This window comes from Poecilia mexicana, unplaced genomic scaffold (assembly GCF_051168715.1).
Source record: "Poecilia mexicana isolate PSO_F unplaced genomic scaffold, ASM5116871v1 scaffold_2, whole genome shotgun sequence".
Taxonomy (NCBI): Eukaryota; Metazoa; Chordata; class Actinopteri; order Cyprinodontiformes; family Poeciliidae; genus Poecilia; species Poecilia mexicana.
In genome coordinates, this window is record NW_028263371.1 from 53,572,354 (window position 1) to 53,589,342 (window position 16,989).

A 16,989-nucleotide genomic window follows, 5' to 3' on the forward strand; every position below is an offset into this window, starting at 1 on the left:
AATAAAAATCTTGTATTTTTTTATTCAGGGTCCAGACTGTGAATGAAGGTGGAGAAAGTGCATGGGTAAAGATCCCTGACATTGTGGTGAGGGAGGAGATCCAGAAGCCAGTCATTGACCTGAAGGTAGCAGGAACTGTGACAGTGAAGGCTGGAGAGTCGGTCAGGATGGAGGCTGCCCTGAGAGGAAAACCGCAGCCTGAAGTCAAATGGATAAAAGACAAAGCTGTGGGAGACAATCCCAGAATGAGCTATGAAACCGGTTCCGATTATTCCAAATTTCTTTTGACCAAGTCCAGACGCTCAGACACCGGCAAGTATGTTGTCACTGCCACTAATACAGCTGGCACCTTCACAGCCTACGCAAACGTCAACGTCTTGGATGTGCCGGGACCCGTGAGGAACCTGAGGATCACCGGCATCGGAGCTGACAAATGCAGAGTGGTGTGGGACGGTCCAGAGGACGACGGAGGCTGCGAAGTGGACAGTTACATTCTGGAGAAATGTGAGACCAGGAGAATGGTCTGGTCCACATACTCCGCCTCTGTAGTCACTCCTTACTGTAACGTCACCCGACTGGTGGAGGGTAATGAGTACATCTTCAGAGTGAGAGCAGAGAACAAGATGGGAACTGGCCCCGCCATGGAAAGCAGGCCTGTAACTGTCAAGACTCAGTTCAACAGACCTGGACCCCCCGATACCCCCGAAGTTACTAAGGTAAAGATAAGGTCTCGATTTGGAAAGATTGTAGCTGTAGAAACTAGGGATTAAAGTTATAGGTTAATAACCTAATCTTAAAAACTCAGAGTTTTCTCCTGTATCAAGGGGACAAAACTTTTCATAATATGCTGAATTTTAAAAGAGATGATTGACTTTTAACATTATTTTGTGAAAGCCATGTTAAATACTGACCAAATAAACAGAAAATCATGGTTGCTGTACATATTAAACTTAGATATATTTATAAAGTATAACAAAACAGAAGCCTCTTAAGTTCCTCAATAAAAAAAATGTAAGATGAAATGAATAAAATGTACACTTAATTCCTTATGAACAGAGATTCATAAGGAATTCAGAAGAACCGTCTGTTGCTCTTGAATGAATGTTAAAACTTTGCTCCATAAAGTCCATCAACTCACAAAAAGCCCTCAAATTCAACCTTGCTTATTGGCATCATGTTTTTTTTTTCATCATGTTATAATTTTTCTGCGTTATCTCCTTCACTTTTCTATTAACAACACATCCTGGTGTTTGTAGTACATCAATAATTTTTAAACGAGATGTTGACGCTGCTCCAGCTGGGCTGAAAATCTTAAGGCAACAACTTGAGGAGCTTGTCAAGTTTTATATTTTAAAACAAAACCACATAAATTGGATTTTGTATCCCACACTTCACTCTATTTGGACAGACTGTTTGGACTAAAAGAAGGTTTAAGCAGATGAATTAGTTACTCAATTGGAACTAATTATAATTTAATAAATTGTTAGTTGATTAATTGTTTGTATCCCTAGTAGAAGCGAGTTCCTTGGTCACTGGACCATTTGCTGTTTTTGTGATGCAGGTCAGTAAGGAGGAGATGACCGTGGTCTGGGCTCCACCTGAGAACGATGGAGGAAAGTCCATCACCGGCTACATTCTGGAGAGGAAGGAGAAGCGGGCGGTGCGCTGGGTGGCTTGCACAAAGAGCCCCATCTCTGAAAGACGCATGAAAGTGACAAACCTGATTCCAAACCATGAATACCAGTTCAGAGTGAAAGCAGAGAACGAGGTCGGCCTTGGAGAACCAAGCAAACCCTGCAGACCTGTTGCAGCCAAAGATCCTATTGGTGAGTTCAGCTCAACTTTCAGTCTGGACCCTCTCCTCTTTGCTTTTCCATTCATCACTGTCTTATGTTTTCACCTCTACTTTCAGAACCACCTGGGCCACCAGCGGGCCTGAGGGTTTCTGACAGCACAAAGACCTCCATTACCCTGTCCTGGTCTAAACCCGTGTACGACGGCGGCGCCCCCATTATTGGCTACAGCCTGGACTTGAGGCTGAAGAGCGACGCCGACCCAGAGAAACCCTCAGAGGGCTGGAAGAGAATCGATACCCATGGGCCGCTGGTGATCACAGAGTTCACTATCGGCCAGTTGGATGAGAAACAGGAGTATGAGTTCAAAGTCTCCGCCCAAAACCAGGTGGGCTGGGGTCGCCATGCCTACCTGAAGGAGGCAGTGTCTCCGAAGGAGATCCTTGGTGAGTCTATGCACTTAAAAGGCTCTATGAATGCGGAAAATTCGGACGGAAATGTGGAAATTAAGAAACAAAATGTAATCCACAATAAAACATAGAAATGGCAGATAATAGCGAGTTTTATGAAAATGACAAAAAAACCTTTCTGTAGTTTTTGTCAGCACAAGGTTGAGTGGAAGTGCAAGAATTAGACGACTATTCATAAAGAAGCTATTTAGCTAGATGCAATTAGTCATGTCTACTAAATCTGTAACATTTAAATAAATCAGTAGAAGTGGCAGCTGAAGGTGATTATTGAATCATATATTCCTTTTGGAAAAGAATGAAACAAACTTTGTTCATTTTTGGTAAAGCAACGCAAACAACTAAAAATAAAACAACTAACAATCATTACTTCAGTGGAGATTCCTGTGACAGATGGAAAGGAAAAAAAAATTAGCAAATGTCCAGATCTTTATGGAAATGTACACATTTAAAGCGATTTTAAAAGGTAAATTTTATGTTAAAAGCAAGATTCATTGTTTTGCACATACGCTGCAAAAACATAAGTATTCTTGGTCCACTTTTTTGTACAAATATCTTAGTAAAATAAAACTATTAGAAGTAACTTTTCAGCAAGAAATGGTCTTAATATTGAAAAAAAAATACTAGTTCTACTGCCAGATTATTTAATTTGTAACATGAAAAAATGTCTTGCTATCAGTGAAATAATCTCCCAGTGGAACCAGTATTTTTTAATCAATATTAATGAATTATTAACTTAAAAAAAGTTTCTATATCTTGCTGAAAAGTTACCTGTGAGTTAGTTTTATCTGATTTCAAGTGCACTAAGATATTTGCACCAAAAGGTAGATCATAAAATAAGATTTTGTGTTTTTGCATTATGTTTGAGTTCTTTAAAAAACGAGATGGAAACACTTTTTAACACCTCATAAAAACAATTTTCTGTTAAACAACAGCAGTTGTTTCATTTGTGATACAGATAAACAAGAAATGTGGCTCCAGCTAATGATTTGTTAATCTTTTTCACATAACTTCTGGGTTAATAAATATGGCTGACATGGAATAAATGGAATTGAGAAAAATGAAAACAGAAATAGTGGAATTTCGGGAAAAAAATCAAATGAATTTCATAGGATCTTATATACTAAAATAGGTCATTTTTAGGACATTACATGAGCTCACAGAGTTATTTGTGCTTTCATGACCACAGAGGCCCCTGAAATCGAGCTGGATGCCAGTTTGAGGAAAGGCCTCACCGTCAGGGCTGGGTGTCCCATCCGGTTGTTTGCCGTGATCAGAGGAAGGCCAGCTCCCAAGGTGACCTGGAAGCGCCTGGGTGTGGACAACGTCGTACGCCGAGGTCACGTGGACCAGGTCGACACCATGTGCTTCCTGGTGATCCCTGAGAGCACCAGAGAGGACTCTGGGAAATATTCACTGACTCTGTCCAACTCGGCTGGAGAGAAAGCTGTGTTTGTCCGAGTCAAAGTGCTCGGTAAGAACAGGAAGCCATTGACTCAGCGGTGGTAGATTAGCTAATTTAAACATGTTGTTTTGTCAGAGAGTTCAGCGTGTGGGTCGGATTTTTTTCTTCTTTTTAATGGAACCAAAACTTACCAAATTCCACAGCACACCTACATGTTAAGGTTTTCAAAGTCAAGCTAGCATAACTGACCTACTTCCCTTTTATCAATTAAAACATTTTCTAATTGTCGTAGTGTTGACAGTTTGATCCACAGAAACCATGTCTTCCTTTTTTTCTTTTATATGTCATGCATAGATTTAAATTTTAGCATGGTATGTTGACAACTTTACAATGGTAGTCATCATCAGCGAGTAGCTTTTTGCCCTCTAGCAGGTAGCTAGGCGGAAGGATCTTGGACATGGGATGGCACATTGCAACTTGTCTATAAAATATACCTGATCTTTATCAACTAAATTTATTTCTAACTCTATCCAGACACTCCTGGCCCAGTTGGCGGCTTGGATGCTACCGACATAACTAAGACAACCGCTCAGCTCTCATGGTTGCCTCCAGAAAATGATGGCGGCAGCCCCATTATTAATTACACTGTGGAGAAACGGGAAGTGGATAGGAAGACTTGGACCAAATGCACAGAGGACCTGAAGAAAACCAGCTTCAAGGTGACCAACATGACGCCAGGCATCGAGTACTACTTCAGAGTCATGGCGCACAACAAATACGGAATTGGAGTTCCTCAGGATTCTCCCAGATCCTATCTGGCTGTGGATCCTATAAGTGAGTATAGCCTAAAATAAATGATGTGGATTATTTTTATTTATTTAATTTTTGTCTGATAATTGCCTACCTTTAAATCAAGGTGAACCGGACCCACCTAAGAAGATGGATGTGTTGGAGATCTCAAAGAACAGCGCCACGTTGGGCTGGCTGAAGCCCCTCAGAGACGGAGGAGCTAAGATCAACGGTTATGTTGTTGATTACCAGGAAGAGGGAGCTCCCGAGGACAAGTGGACACCTTACTCTGTCGTCAAAGACCTGACCATTGTGGTGGTTGGTCTGAAGGAAGGAATAAAGTACAAGTTCAGAGTGGCAGCAAGGAACTCGGTTGGAGTTAGCTTGGCCCGCGAGGCGGAGGGAGTGTTTGAGGTCAAGGAGCAGCTCAGTAAGTAGATCAGCTTAACTGCAAAATAACAGGTTCTTGTGAACTGTGGTTTAATTGTTATAGGGGATGTACTTTGCACATTTGTGTACTTTTGTTTGGGTTTTTGCTGCTTCTAAAAGCAACCCAAATGCTTAAATAAACCACCTAGATGTTTCTTGGCAAAAATTTATGTACTTTGGTGCCAGGAAAACAAGCCATTTCAAAACCTTCAGAATGTAATGTCACAAATCTTCAGGCACTGAGCTCCAGCACGTTTGATCAGCTGGTTTTACTGCTGTATGTTCTGTACAATGGCTGCTGGAAAACACAAGTGTTATCTGTTGACTTACTATCCAGAAGCCACTTACTGCAATCTTGTTGATTGTACAGGAGGCTCCACGTCTGCTTTTCAAAGATGTATCATTGCATTTGTTTGCAGCTATTTTCATGTATGTTTGCATACATGAAACGTGGGGGACATGGCCAGCAGCAGATTAATGGTGTAAAATTTTCAGAAATTTTACTCAAATAGGAGTAGCAGTACTTCAGAATAAAGTTACTAAAGAAAAAGTAAAAAGTACAGCGTAGTAAAAATAATTTAAGTAATTTTTTAAAAAGTTTTTGAGTTAGGGGGCGTGGCCAGCAGTTTCTCATTTTCAGATGCTCTAATCAGCTTAATCTGAAAGGAGCTCAAAATAGGCAGAACTGAGCAAACTGAAATCCCATCATCTAAGAATGTGTCATGAACATCTTTTGTGTAGCCTGTAGCCCTATCCAAACCGGTTAAAGGAAGCATAATAGCTCACCTTTAATATTTGCTTTGCTTTCAGTGGCTCCAAAGATCATCATGCCCGACATTGTTACGGTGAGGGCCGGATCAAAAATGGTGATCGAGGGCATCGTGGCTGGTAAACCGGCTCCTTTCTGCAAGTGGAAGCAGGGCAACGAGGACGTACTGACCTCAGACCGCCTGTCGGTCGTAAAGACTCTGACAACCTGTACCCTCATCATCAAGAACGTGAGCAGAAAGGACAGCGGCTACTACAGCCTGTCGGCTGAGAACAGCACCGGCAAAGTCAACCAGATCCTCAGAGTCATCGTCCAGGGTCAGCTAAAGCACCCATCACTGCTTCTGACAACATGGCATTGACATATTAAAATTATTTCATCAATATCAACATCCTCTCTGTTTCTCAGACATCCCTGGACCTCCTGGTGGCCCTCTGGAGATCTCAGAATTGGATATTGATGCTTGCACGCTGCTCTGGAACACCCCGGAGGAAGATGGCGGCAGCCACATCACCAACTACATCGTGGAGAAGTGTGACATCAGCCAGGGTGACTGGATCACCGTTTCAGCTTCCTGCACCAAGACCAGCTTCCGAATGACCAAACTTACACCTGGAAAGGAGTACTGGTTCAGGGTCCGGGCTGAGAACAAGTCCGGCATCTCTGAGCCCCTCTACTCTGAGAAGATGATTGCCAGATATCCGTTTGGTGAGTTTCGTTCATTATAAGACGGATAGGGGTAAGATGAAACATTTTTTATCCAATTAATCATTGGAATATTTGATAAATCAATTACTTGTGTAATTGTTAGCCCTCGTAGTAAGTTTATGGCCAAATGGCTCAATTTACCTCAAAGCTACAATTTTGACTTTATTTCTTTGATTTATGACATCATATTGACCTCATACCTTTACCCAGGAGATTTGGTGACATAATGTTTTTTTATTGTTTCCTAGCAACACGGGTGGCTCAATTTTCCTACCTTTCCAGATGTGACGTTATGTGTTAATGTTTTTGAGGTTTTTTTTCTTCTAGATCCTCCAAGTGAACCGAGAAACCTGCAGATCAACAAGATCAACAAGGACTTTGTCATTCTGTCTTGGGAGCGTCCCAGCAGTGACGGTGGAAGCCCCATCACTGGTTTCTGCATAGAGAAGAAGGAGAGGAACAGCCTGCTGTGGGTGAAGGCTAACGAGTCTGTGGTCAAAGCCACGCAGTACACCTGCACCGGCCTCATCGAGGGCCTGGAGTACACCTTCAGGGTGTCGGCCTACAACATGGCTGGACAGGGAAAACCCTGCAAACAGACCGACTTCATCACCGCCAGAACTGCTGTTGGTAAGTACATCTGTTCTTATCTCAGTTTCTAGTTATAGGAAAAAAAGGCCAGCAATTTTCTTTTTTATTTCAATAGAACGTCAGTTCAAAATCAAATACAACTGTATAGAGAATATGACTATAATATTAATACAATATAAATTTGTACAAATATTTTCTCACTATAACCACTTAAATGTCTACTTTGGCAGCATAATACATTTTAACATGAAATATTCTTCCAGACTGATCATTAAGTTACTTCAGTATTGTTGATTATTTTTATGCTTATTCTTAGTAAATACAACCAATGATCTATGATCTGTTTTGAAGAAGAAGCCCATTTTATGTTGGGATATTTTCAGTGGCGTGCTCAGATATTTTGGGGGTCAGGTGCTCATGAGGTAAAACAGGCACCTTAGTAAAGAGACTTCTTTAAAAGCTTGAACATCATATTGTATAAAATCTACAGCCAAATGCTGCCTTGTATGATGGAGTTGGGGCAGGGATAACCCAAAAAAGTCTGGTTTAGCTTTAGATTCATCATTTAAAATTCATGTTGAAGAAGATCAAAACTAGACAACATTGCTCATGTGAAACCCTTCTATTTTCCTCCCAGACCCACCAGGTAAACCCGAAGCAATGGATGTGACCAAGAACTCCGTCTCATTGGTCTGGAGCCGTCCCAAACATGACGGCGGCAGCAAGCTGATTGGCTACCATGTGGAATACACTAAGCTGCCAGAGGACAAATGGACTTGCTGCAATGCCAACTGCATGAACATCCAGACCGAGAGCTACGTGGTTCAGGGCCTGGAGGAGGGTCAGAGGTACCAGTTCAGAGTCATTGCCAAGACTGCCATCAACGTCAGCCTCCCGTCTGAGGTGTCGGATCCCATTGCTGTCATTGCTGAGAATGGTACTGTTCTGCTCAACCCGTTAAGAACAAATCAGATCCAGTGGCGGGTCATGAACTTCCTCCCTCTGTCTCCTGTACAGTTCCTCCTCGCGTTGAACTGGGCGTCAACATGAAGGGCCTCATCGTGGTAAAGGCAGGCGACAACGTCTTCCTGGACGCTGAGGTTCACGGCAAACCCCTGCCTAAGGTCAGCTGGAAGAGAGACGGTGCGCCACTGGTGATCGCAGAGGGAATGAAGACGACGCAGAAGAAACACGTTCATCTGCTGGAGCTGTACTCAGTCACCAGGAAGGAGACTGGAGACTACACCATCCTCGCTGAAAACCTGAGTGGTAGCAAGTATGCCACCATTAAGGTCAAGGTGCTGGGTAAGCTGCAGTAAAATCAGTGACTGGTGCGATTAATCGATTATTGAATGCTCCCTTTGGGTTGTGTAATTCCAATTATTTGTTCTTCATAAAGATTTTAATGTTGACACCCTTCAGAAGTGTTGTTAACTGTTTGTGGGGTCCCTTAGCTTTAAGAAGAACTTTGTATCATTTTGCCTGAAGTTAATTAAATGAAATCCATGTTTAGGATTATAGAAGAAGCAAGTACAAATATTTGCAAAATGTCCCATTTTTTTATCCGATTAATCGTCAGAATAATCAATAACTAAAATTATCCTTAGCTTCAGCCCTACTGAAAAGCTCAACAAGCCTTAAAAACATTCATGTTTGAAATTCAACCTTTCTTCTTCCTGCTCTGCAGACAAACCCGGCCCTCCAGCCTCAATAAAAATCTCCAAAGTGTTTGCCGACCGTGTGAAGGTTCGCTGGGAGCCTCCACTCGCAGATGGAGGATCTGAAATCACCAACTACATTATTGAGAAGCGTGAAACCAGCAGGGCCAACTGGGCGCTGGTGACCGCTAACATCCACGGCCACAACACCGACTGCTCAGTGGAAAAGCTCATCGAGGGTCATGAGTACCAGTTCAGAGTGAGTGCTGAGAACCAGTATGGTGTGGGAGACGCCATCATGACTGACGCCGTAACCGCGAAGAACCCATACGGTGAGAATTAATTTTTATATTTTTATTTGTAAAACCGTGTATCAGAATATATGAATGTCTTAATGTAAGTTTTAGTTGAGCCCAGAAACACCGTTGGGGTATATATATATATATAAAATATATGGCAATTTTCTATACTCTCCTCCTGACTGATGCTTGTCTTTTGATGCCTTTTAAACTTTATTTTAAGTTTAAAATACTCTAATAGCTCTATTTTCTTTTTTTCTTACAACATGAATACCTTTTTAAATTTCTAAACAAGTAAATATGACATTTGAACAATTTGAAACCACTTCCTCCATTCTTGTTGGTTGTGCAGGGGGTTCCATTTCTGCTTTTCAAATATGTACTACTGTATAATTGCACATCTAATTTAAATTCCCTCTGGAATTTAAATTATTTTAATTGAATTTGAATTGAAAGGGTTTGTAGCCATTTTTACGTGTGAGTGTAAACGTTGAGTTGGAGGGGCGTGACCCGCAGCAGCTGTTTTGGATTTAAAGTGAGGAGACACGTTTTGAATGGCCTATAAAACCATCTTAACCTGTTCTAGGAAGCATAATAGGTGTCAGTTCAGAGATGCTTGTCAACCTGGTCTTCAGTGTGACTCATGCTTTTATCTCTTCCATCAGATGTTCCTGGGCCATGTGAGCCACCGGTCATTACCAACATCACCAAGGACTCCATGACAGTCAGCTGGAAAGCCCCCGCCAATGACGGCAAAGCTGCCATCCTGGGTTACCTGGTGGAGAAGCGTGAGGCCACAGAGTTGACCTGGGCTAAGGTTAACCGGCGACCCGTCATCGACAGAACCATCAAGGCAGTTCAGCTGACCGAGGGCTCAGAGTACGAGTTCAGAGTCATCGCCTTGAACAAGGCCGGCCTGGGCAAACCCAGCGATCCATCCAACGCCGCTCTGGCTGTTGACCCCGTCTGTGAGTGTCTGATTAGCAGAAAAGCATAACTGAAAATATCCCTGATGTTTGTCAGACTTCTAAGCTTTCTGTGTTATTCTTAAGATCCGCCTGGCCCACCTGCGTTCCCCAAGGTGGTGGACTCTACCAAGCATTCGATCAGCCTCAGCTGGACCAAACCAGCTTACGATGGCGGCTGTGAGATCATTGGATATCTGGTGGAGTGCAAGCGAGCCGACGCCGAGGAGTGGACCAAGTGCAATGTCCCGAAGAAACTCCAGGCCACCAAATTCGTGGTGACCAGCCTGACGGAAAACACAGAGTACCAGTTCAGAGTCACTGCCGTCAACAAGATTGGCTACAGTGAGCCCAGCGAGGTTCCTGGAAACCACATGGCCAAGGACATCCTGAGTACGTTCATCAGATGATTGTTGGCCTGTCACAATAAGCAATAAGTCCATTAATCACATGATAAATTAAAATGAGCTCTATCATTGAAAAGCCTCCATTTTGAAAAACACTGGAAGCATTGAACACCCAGTACGAAGTAGTTAGTTTGGACTTCCTGACACTTTGCCTGTTTTCCCTGTCTAAGCTGAATTTGAAATGCAGTTTTGGTCACAGAGACTTCATGATCCATTTGGATTCTTGTTTTGTTTTTTCTTTTGTATATTTAAAATGTTTTCCAGTCCCAGTGTTAAATATTCTTTAGAAATGAAAGGTTTTTTTTTTTAATCTTTGAGTGAGTATATTTGTGTTTACAAGCCATTATTGTTATTATATTAGTTGAAAAGGGTCTCAAAATGACAATATTATAGTTTATTGCAATGTTTTCTGGGACAATTTATTGTCCAGTAAAATGGCTTAAAGACAGGGCAGCTAACATATTTTAATAATCTGCCTCTCTGCAGTTGCCCCTGAAGGTGAGCTGGATGCTGATCTGAGGAAGGCTTTGGTCCTGCGAGCCGGCATCACCATGAGGCTGTACGTCCCGCTGAGGGGACGCCCAGCGCCCAATGTGACATGGACGAAGGTGGACGCCAACCTGAAGGACAGGCAGGGCCTGCTGATCAAGACGTCCGAGTGGGACACCCTGCTAATGATTGAGGACATCAACAGATATGATGCAGGCAAATATGTCCTGTCTCTGGAGAACAGCAGTGGATCCAAGAGCTACACCATCATCGTTAAAGTCCTCGGTAAGGATTTGCCTGAGTACACAGACTGCAAACAGTTAGGGTTTAATCAGAGGCGTTGCATTACAGTGAATAAATATAAACCTGGATTTGTTTTGAACTGTTGTTAAAAAACAAAGAGCAGTTATAGACACATTTATGTTAAGCTTCAACAAATATGATTACACTACAAAAACACAAAATCTTCCAAATTTTTTTTGTCTAGTTTCTAGTGCAAATATGTCACTACACTTGACATAAAACAAACTAACTTACAAATATCTTTTCAGCAAGATATAGGAATATTATATTGATAAAAATGTAGTAGATCTACAGGCAGATTATTTGACAAGATCAACAAGATACCTTGTTAAAAGTGAAATAATCCGCCAGTGAAACTAGAACTTTCAGCATTAAAGAATTATTGACTGTAATCGACCTCCTATAATTAGTTGAAAAGTTACTTGTAAGTCAGTTTTGTTTTATTTCAAGTCCAATAGAAACCAGACAAAAGTATTAGACAATATTTTGTGCTATTGTACTAGATCCCTGAAGGTGTGTTTATTTTTACCTGACAAGACGTCAGATAACAGATCCTTTAATTATGGCAAGTTAATAAGGAGGAGCCTTTATGAAATCAAATCAAGTGGTCATAATGTTGTGCTTGTTTAATACATGTAGCCTAATGTAAATTAAAATTACCATTTACCTTTCTATTTGTTCTTTGATATCCTGATCAGTTGACTAAAGTTTTCTGCTGCTCCTCCCCCTCAGACTCACCTGGACCACCTGCCAACCTGACTGTGAAGGAGACCTCCAGGACCCACGCCTGGATAAGCTGGGAGCCGCCGCTGATCGATGGTGGAAGTCCAGTGAAAAGCTACGTTGTGGAGAAACGTTTGGCTGAGAGGAAGGCGTGGACCTGCGTCTCCGCCGAGTGCCACAAGACCTCCTTCAGGATCACCAATCTAGAGCCGGGTCAAGCGTACTGCTTCAGAGTTCTGGCTGAAAATGCTTATGGCATCGGAGAGGGCTGCGAGACGGCAGGCAGCGTTCGGGCCTCAGGTAGTGATTTATTATATTTCAGAGAAGCGATTACAGTCGACCCTCTGAATCCAAAATTATTCAATCAGAAACGTACATTAAAAATTTGGATGTGGAATTAACTTTAGTAATATAAAGGATAATTAAGCCATTAAAGGGGGGACGTATTATACAAAATTCACATTTTGACATTTTCATACTTCCATTTTGAACCCGTTACCTAGCAACCCCAGCGGAGTTCTGTCTATCACCTAGTAACCCAAGCTGAGCTCCATCATGATTGGTCAGCTGGTTTTACCGCTGTATGTGCTGTACAGGACGAGTGTTTTGTTGTTGGCTTACCATTCAACAACCACTTGTTGCATTCTTGTTGGCTGTGCAGGAGGTTCCACTTCTGCTTTTCAAAGATGTACCTTCTTCGGAGGTTTTTGTGTCATTTCTTTTAGCAGTTCTTCGTGCACCACCTCCACAGGCGAGTGGATGAACAGGTCTTTCAATTAGTTTGGTTCATCTGACAGTGCAGTGTGAAAGTGAACCACATCAGCTTAATAATAAATATTAAGCTGCAATTTTGGTCCCAAATTGAGTGAGATCTACCGGTATCATGTAGAAAACACCCAAAGAGTTTGAGACTTTAATGTTCCATTCAGATCTAAAAGAAAATTCATTCATATGTCTTCACATTTGGAGGTTTCTTTGTATTCACGTTTCTTAAGAGTTATCCACTGGAACTAATATCCATTTGTTCTTATCAGAAAATACGCTTTAACCTTTTCTAACTCCACTTTTGCAGAACAACCTGGTCCAGTGACAGACTTCAGAGCCCAAAAGACCACCAAAGACTCTATCACACTGAGCTGGAAGAAACCCATCAGTGATGGAGGAAGCTTCATTACCGCTTACATCCTAGAGCAGAGCGAAGGAGAGGAGAAGTGGAAGGAGATTATGAAGGGCAAGAACACCAGTCACACCATCAGTGAGCTGGCAGACGGCAAGCAGTATTTATTCAGGGTCAAGGCCCTCAACGAGTCTGGAGAGGGACCACCAACTGAGCTCACTGCTGTTGCCAAGGACCAGTTCGGTAAGGAATCCACCTGATTAGCCTTCATGTCATACACATTTTTAAAGGGGCAGTATTATGTAAAGTTGACTTTTTGAAACTTTACATCATGTTATAATGTTATTCCCTCTTCAAAAACATAGCTGGAGTGTTGTCTTGCTTCTTTCATTCATGTTTGAGAAATCCTTTAATCACTGTGGCAACCAATCAGCTGTGTAAAACACCTGGGTGGACATAGCCTCACCCTTGAGGTGCAGCTCCTCCTTAGTGTTACAGTTTCTGAACTCCTCCATTCAGCTCCTTCAGACTAGCAGCAGCAGCAATTACCAAACACCTAATTGAGCTCATTGTAGAAGCTGATTCTCAGTGAAATGCTGGTAAAAACATTGTTAAAGCTTTAAAAGAGGAGAGATGTTGTGACGACTTCCTGAAGGCGGAGAGTCAGAAAAAGAAGGAGTTTCTTAAAGAAACAGAAGCCCAATTTCAAGGCGTTAAATTAAATGACCTGATAAGGCATGACAAAGACGGACGGAGTGGGAATCAAGCAGGCAACCCACCAATTACAGGGCAAACTCCTACTGCCGCCTTACAAAATCACAAAGTCAAATTTCTTCTGTCATGTTTGATATGAATATCATTTTTGTAGTACAATCATGGTTACTTGATTGTACTCTAAAGTAGCACTAAGTGACTGAAAATGCATAATACTGCCCCTTTAAATGCACTTACATGATTTTCAATGCCAAAAAATAATTTCTTATAGAAAAGTTTTTAACACCAATTGGTAACATTTCAGTGCTGCCTGACTGCAACTTGAGCAGTCTGCATGATGGTTGCTGCGTGGTGAAGGAAGGCACCACCATGCGCATCAACATCCCTGTCATTGGAGTGCCTTACCCTACCGCCACCTGGAAGAAGGGCGACATGGGTCTTGGTGACACTGGCCGTATATGTGTTGAGGCTTCCCAGGGCATTACCACTCTACTGGTCAGAGACTGCCAGAGAGGAGATGCCGGTACCTACACCGTCAATGTCAGGAATAGTGCAGGCTCCAAGGACTGCAAGTTCCAGTTGAAGGTTGTCGGAAAGCCTGGAATATGCACTGGACCCATCAAGTTTGACGAGATAACTGCTGATGGCATCACCTTGGAGTGGGCACCGCCCAAAGACGATGGAGGTGCGGAGGTGTCCAATTACATCGTTGAGAAGAGGAGGACAACAGATAACAAATGGGTCACAGTGGCTTCAGCCATCCAGAAGACCACCATGAGGGTGATCAGACTCCACGATGGAATAGAGTACATCTTCAGAGTGTGTGCTGAGAATAAGTACGGCATCGGAGAGTTCCTGAGGTCTGACCCAGTCATCGCCCAGCATCCTTTCAGTGAGTACAACTCTGATCTTTAGATCTTTACTAAAGACACATTTACATTTAATTACTGTAAATATCAGTCTAGTTTTTGTAAATGGGTTGACAGGTAATAAGATATTAAAATATCTTTCATATAGTTAAAATGGATATTCTCTGATCCAGAATTGTTCGATTCTGGTTGGACTGAGGATTATTGAGTTCCAATCCAATTCTGATACATTGATTTAAATATCTGTAGATACAGACATGATCAAACCCTGAGATTAATCATTACAATAAGCCTCAGCTTGTGTTGATGCTCTTTCCATGTTATATGATATACAGTATACTTACATTTGGATCAGTGACCTCAGGGCAATATTCAGACATCAGTGTAGTCTGACAGGCAGCATTTGAATAAAAGACAAATTAATTTGATTAATGTTGAAAGGTACAGCCTGAAAATGTAGTGTTTAAATTTTTCTGATGGCAAAAGTAATTGGTATTATGAAGTAATCTTGAAATATTTTGTTACAGTAAGTAGGTCTTATGTTTTTATGTGTAAAGATTTTAGTGAATTAACTGATCTTTTATCTTTCCTCAAGATGTACCTGAGGCACCAGCTCCTCCTGAGATTCTGAGCATTCGACATGAGTCAGCCATTCTGACTTGGGCTGATCCAAAAGACACCGGTGGCTCCCCAATCACTGGTAAAATACTGTTATTCATCTCTGTAAGTAAGTAATCGAGTGTCATCAGTCATGATTTATTATATCTTTTTTGGGTTTTTTCAGGGTATCACCTTGAGTTTAAGGAGAGAAACAGCCTGATGTGGAAGCGAGCTAGTAAGACTCCTTTGAGAGTAAAGGAGTGTAGAGTTACGGGTCTCGTTGAAGGACTAGAGTATGAGTTCAGGGTGATGGCTATGAATATGGCCGGCCTTGGAAAGGCAAGCAAAGTCACTGAGGCTGTTGTCGCCCTTGATCCTATTGGTGAGTCCAAACCATTTTCTTAAAGTTATATATTATACATAGGAACCTTTCTGTTTTTATTGTAAATGCCTGAATTAAATTGCAGTGGCTTTGTTTTATTTCATGTCTTTGATTTTTTTTTTCAGATCCACCTGGTAAACCAGATGTGATTAATGTTACCAGGAACACAGTCACTCTAATGTGGACTGCTCCTAAATATGATGGTGGCTATAAGCTGACTGGCTACATGGTGGAGAAACTTGAGGCTGGTGGAAAGGCATGGATGAAGGCCAATCACGTGAACATCCAGAGCTGTGCTTTCACCGTTACAGACCTGACAGAAGGAGCTCAGTATCAGTTTAGAATCAGGGCCAAGAATGCTGCTGGTGCTGTCAGTGTTCCTTCAGAGACAACTGAATCACTGACCTGCAAGGATGAGTATGGTATGCAGTTTAAAATTTAAGACTTATACAACTTCAGGTTTTAAAAATCAGTTTTAAATGTACAATTATTGTTCAACATCTTCCTGTTTCTTAACAGAGCCTCCATCTATCACTCTTGACCAAGAGATGAAGGAGGTTGTGTCCGTCAAGGCAGGAGACACAATTGTTATCTCAGCTGCAAAGATTGTGGGCAAACCTCCCCCAACTGCTTTCTGGTCCAAGGGAGGTCGTGAATTCAAGAACTCTGACATTGTCACTGTAACTAGCACTCCAACCTCTTCAACCCTTTCTATCAAGTACGCAAGCCGGAAGAATACCGGAGAGTACACAATTAATGCCAGTAACCCATTTGGTATTAAGGAAGAACACATTAAAGTAAAGGTCCTAGATGTTCCTGGACCACCAGGCCCTATTGAAGTCAGTAACATTTCAGCTGAGAAGTGTACCCTGACCTGGCTCCCACCTGAAGAAGATGGAGGCTCCTCTATCAAGTCCTACATCCTTGAGAAGAGAGAGACTAGCCGCTTGCAGTGGACTAAAGTTGCAGAAAATATTATGGACTGTAGACATGTAGCCACTAAACTGATCAAGGGCAATGAGTACATCTTTAGAGTATGCGCTGTAAACCAGTATGGCACAGGAGACTCCAGCCTGTCTGGTCCGGTCAAAATGGCTGACAGCTTTGGTAAGTTTACCTTGTTTAAGAATAAAGTTAAAAAATACTGACATTGAAATGTTGAAAATATTTTTTTTTTTCATGGCTATTTTTTTTCTTAGGTCCACCAGGTCCACCCTCAGCTCCAGAGGTAGATAATGTCAGTCGGAATGCTGTTACCATTTCATGGAAGAGACCTGTACAGGACGGAGGAAGTGACATTAGAGGATATTGTGTAGAAAGGAAAGAAAGGAGAGGAATGAGATGGGTGAGAGCCTGCAAGAGGACAGTTCCTGACCTTCGCTTCAAGGTGCAAGGCCTGAGTGAGGGAGTAGAGTACGAGTTTAGAGTCACTGCTGAGAATAAAGCTGGATTTGGGCAGCCAAGTGAGCCATCACGCCCTGTAATGACCAAGGATATTGTATGTAAGTAAAG

General features: G+C 42.1%; 1 protein-coding gene across 1 annotated transcript in view; it reads left to right on the top strand.

The window, feature by feature from the left end:
• ttn.2 (titin, tandem duplicate 2) overlaps window positions 1–16,989 on the top strand; it is a gene marked incomplete at its 3' end in the record, with an annotated part of 175,746 nt that overhangs the window by 147,960 nt on the left and 10,797 nt on the right. The window contains exons 194-216 of the mRNA XM_088008422.1: window positions 29–716; window positions 1,562–1,826; window positions 1,913–2,239; window positions 3,450–3,734; window positions 4,200–4,499; window positions 4,582–4,884; window positions 5,694–5,969; window positions 6,061–6,360; window positions 6,688–6,990; window positions 7,589–7,888; window positions 7,969–8,256; window positions 8,639–8,941; window positions 9,574–9,876; window positions 9,961–10,266; window positions 10,767–11,054; window positions 11,805–12,095; window positions 12,868–13,155; window positions 13,931–14,518; window positions 15,091–15,195; window positions 15,280–15,477; window positions 15,603–15,899; window positions 15,997–16,584; window positions 16,677–16,979. Of these exons, the coding sequence (XP_087864548.1) occupies window positions 29–716; window positions 1,562–1,826; window positions 1,913–2,239; window positions 3,450–3,734; window positions 4,200–4,499; window positions 4,582–4,884; window positions 5,694–5,969; window positions 6,061–6,360; window positions 6,688–6,990; window positions 7,589–7,888; window positions 7,969–8,256; window positions 8,639–8,941; window positions 9,574–9,876; window positions 9,961–10,266; window positions 10,767–11,054; window positions 11,805–12,095; window positions 12,868–13,155; window positions 13,931–14,518; window positions 15,091–15,195; window positions 15,280–15,477; window positions 15,603–15,899; window positions 15,997–16,584; window positions 16,677–16,979 (7,493 nt within the window). The remainder of the gene's footprint in view (window positions 1–28; window positions 717–1,561; window positions 1,827–1,912; window positions 2,240–3,449; window positions 3,735–4,199; window positions 4,500–4,581; window positions 4,885–5,693; window positions 5,970–6,060; window positions 6,361–6,687; window positions 6,991–7,588; window positions 7,889–7,968; window positions 8,257–8,638; window positions 8,942–9,573; window positions 9,877–9,960; window positions 10,267–10,766; window positions 11,055–11,804; window positions 12,096–12,867; window positions 13,156–13,930; window positions 14,519–15,090; window positions 15,196–15,279; window positions 15,478–15,602; window positions 15,900–15,996; window positions 16,585–16,676; window positions 16,980–16,989) is intronic.